General features: G+C 39.3%; 1 protein-coding gene across 1 annotated transcript; it reads right to left on the bottom strand.

The window, feature by feature from the left end:
- Window positions 1-2,083: 2,083 nt before the first annotated feature.
- On the bottom strand, window positions 2,084-2,944 carry LOC149849048 (uncharacterized). Its single transcript, XM_090006715.1, has one exon. It carries the CDS (start codon window positions 2,942-2,944, stop codon window positions 2,084-2,086), a length of 861 nt encoding a protein of 286 aa, XP_089862841.1.
- Window positions 2,945-3,690: the final 746 nt, after the last annotated feature.

Below are 3,690 nucleotides of genomic sequence, written 5' to 3'. Positions count from 1 at the left end.
AAACGTGAAAGAGAAGACGGATAAAAGGTGTTTTCTCTAGGACTAGGGCTCAAGACAGAGAGAACAAAAAATAGGATCAATCCACTAATTTTATCCATAATTAATCAAGAATAATAACACTTATCTATAGAGTCTACCAAAGAGTCAGAAATAGAAGACCAAAAATAAGAATTCAAATAAGGGCATCTTCCAATCCATGAGAGAGTGGGACAATTCGTAACACTCTAAAGCCTTTGAACCGTGCAATAAGATCACCTATAACATGGTTCTTCCACTTCAGTACCCCCAGTTCATGCTATTCCATGATATTGGATGGTGGCTTGAGTGAGTGTACTTAAACATCTAAGCGGCTTTCTTACTCCTATCGCAAGATCATTAGTCACCTGTTTTGTTAATGCATCTTTCTTCAAGCTACGGTTTCTTAGTTGCAACGAAGCAAAGCCAGGCGATCAAGTTTGAGTTGTGCATGGTCAACTAAAATCTGTTTTATTCATATAAAAGATATTTCAATTAAGAAGATTTAGTGGACCCGAGACTAAAAAAGAGACCTATCTATTTTATTTAGTTATTCAGTCAAACTAATGGTGGGTTACGAAGAAGACAACAAACTATATAGTATGTTTTATTTTATTGAAGAAGACACCAATAACCATTTCATAAGAATGCACATATTTGATTTTACAAAGAATTTACGTGTTTCATTAATGAAAGTTCTTTCATGTAGTGAGTAAATAGGTTTTGGTTGTTCATCATTATAAATTTTTTATTCATATATTATATATATAGTGTTTTGATTTAAGATTTCAATTGTTTCATGCTTCAATAATAGGATAAGCATGTTTGACTCTATTTTATAAGAACATAAGTAGAACCAGGTTGCACTACTTGATGTACCCATAAAAAACAAGTCAGTGGGGCGCCTATGTCATTAATGTGTTAGAAAGGTCAATCCTCATCCCCCAACAACACCAAAATAAGACTGAACTCTTCTCCTAGGGCGTGAATGCGAGATGCTAGCATAATGATCAACCACACAGAGGCTAGCGCTGCTTCCTTTCGATTGTACACTTGAGTGTTGAAGATACAAAGTGAGTGCATCAAAAATGAATGAGTGCTCTCTCTCTCAGAAAAAAAGGAATGAGAGCTAAGTTGATCTATTCTGTGACAAAGGATATTGGAAAGGGGTAGAAGATTGATACTTGACATTTAATGCATTACAGAGGTATGAACAATATGCCTCAATGAGGTTATTCTATTCCTCCTTTTATACAAAAAAAAAAACAAATAAAAAAATATAAATGCTTAATAACATGGCGAAACATTTATGTAAAACTTCTGCACCTAACACATACAAAAGGAGCTGTAGACAGTCAAATGAAATCTAACTTGGCAGTAAATTTGACGTGTGAATAACATCATTGTGGCAAGGTAAACATTTGCTCTATAAAATCAGTTTTTGATAGAATGAAAAAAGACATATTTAGTAGAATCATAACAATAAAATGTGACTGAAATAAAAATGCATACTGTCTCATACATTATTATGGGATGGTACCAAGAGATATATTTTATATCTCAAAGAAGTTATATTTGAAGAGCACACAAGTTCTTATATCAATGAAAAATGCTTTGCTTTTGAGTATTGTCTGAACCATTGATTTACGTAATTGAAGTAAAAATATATAAAGGATCCTCAAATCGAAACAATTTAGTATTCAACTTAGCCTTATATGACATGACTGGTTGATAAAAATGCTCTAGCACTTTTTCGAGTACAGGAGCTAGAGGAGAAACTTTAGAGTCTGCGACAACCAATGAGAAATGTCACAAATCTCGTGTCCTTCCTGAATGTCCGCACGTTAATAGAACAAATATCAACCAATGGAAAAGTATAGGAGAGTGTACCACTCTTGGTGCACAAAGAATCAATCAAACATGGATCCCATCATTTGAAATAAGATGGATTCCATCATACATTCAATCCTAGTCATCCAATCAATGGCGAAATGGTTCTGCTGGATGGCTAGGATTGGATGTATGATGAAACCCATCCTATTTCAAATGATGGCGGGATCCGTTTCTCTCATTCCATCTTCCATGCATACAAAATCAAGCAAAATCCTTGCATTGAGCTGCTGGAAAGCGAGCTACCATCACTGCCTGTCGTCGAATTTTCCGGCATCCCTGGCTTGAAGACAAACAAAGCATGGCCTGTGCCCGGGCTGAATATCCAATCGTGCACATCCCAAAAGACTTGCACCGGCATGTTATCAACAACCACCACATCATTCCCTCTGAACTTCCAGTATAGAGTCTTCACATTGACCAACATAATCCCATCTACGCTAATCCACATCTCGGGATCCTGCGCTACCGAGATCGAGCACTCGATGACGATGTCGTGCTCCTTTCCTCTTTCGTCGAACTTTGCTTTCGTGGCAAAACATTTCTTTCCAAAGACATTCTCCTTCTTTGACAGAAGTATCGCGTCGAACAGTGAAGGCCTTGATCTAGTCTTTCTGTAAGCTGCCTTCTTCAATTCTCCTAGCAGTAGAACCACCTCGCTATCACACACAACTGCAACATAGAATTCGCCATGAGGCTCCGGCCCGCCAGAGAATTTTGCAGTCCGGAGGTCCCAGAACACGTCGACTTGGTTTCCGCCGATATCGAATTGCTTGAATCCTTTCTTATTCCAGAAATGCCAAGGCTTGAGATCGATCTTGCAGGTGTACTGGTGTTCGTTGCCAAGGCCATCAACTAAGATCCAGAGACAATGTGCCATGAGGTTCTTGAACCATATCACTGTAACATGGCAGCAGACGCCGGCAATCACCGCCTGGTAGACCGACATGACCGCACTATGGCCGGATTTTAGTCCTGACGGATCATCTGCCGACTTGTTGCCCAAAAAACATGCCGGGATAGGGACTGCTTCCTGCATTGTACGGTCTCGTTTCAAAACCAATCTAGCTTGAACGATCAAACGGAACTCGACATCTCGTGTTCACTAGAGAATGTAATTCTGGCGGGCAATTAATCCTCATAATTCTCAAATTAATGATGTGGACAGGGAAAATGAACTCAACCAACGAAAATAACTGATTGTGTCTCGGTTGGTATCTTAAAAAAAGAACAGAAACAACAATGATTTTCCTCAACAGTTATGTTCCTTGCCGGAAAAACAGATATCTTTGTTTTTTGAAAGAACTGAAGGTAGGAAAACCAGATCTTTTACTGGCAAACTTTGATCTGGAAAATACCCACTCCAGCACTTCTAATCTTCCACGTGAAAACAGAGAAATTGCTGAACAATGGGATTTTCACAGATCAAAATACAACCAATGTCAAAACCGTTACCAAATTGGTTTCTCCTCTCTTGCAGGGCGGACATGAGAGAGAGAGGGTGAGAGGTGGTTAACGAACGAGGAGGAGGGTGGTCTATTTGCTGTCCGTATAACCGACCGAACGAGCGAGAACGTCGTGGGCACCTCGTGGTGTTATACTGTAATTGGAGGAAGGGTAGGATTTCGTTTCTGTTTCTTTGACAGGTTGGCTCAAGGACAAAGAGGGGCTGCATGGTTCATAATATTGAGGATGGACAGAGTTGCACTTCATAGGCAGATTACAGATAGTGCCCATTTTGGTTTCCCAACCATTCTATACTGAAAAGGGGGGGCAGTAAACGAC

Source organism: Nuphar pumila, chromosome 1, assembly GCF_984573655.1.
Source record: "Nuphar pumila chromosome 1, dmNupPumi1.hap1.1, whole genome shotgun sequence".
Classification (NCBI taxonomy): domain Eukaryota; kingdom Viridiplantae; phylum Streptophyta; class Magnoliopsida; order Nymphaeales; family Nymphaeaceae; genus Nuphar; species Nuphar pumila.
Note: the sequence above shows the minus strand (reverse complement) of the source record. Positions and strands in the feature narration are given on the sequence as shown.

Coding starts and splice junctions, on each gene's coding strand:
- LOC149849048 (XM_090006715.1), bottom strand. CDS start 2,944: ATGCAGGAAGCAGTCCCTATCCCGGCATGTTTTTTGGGCAACAAGTCG.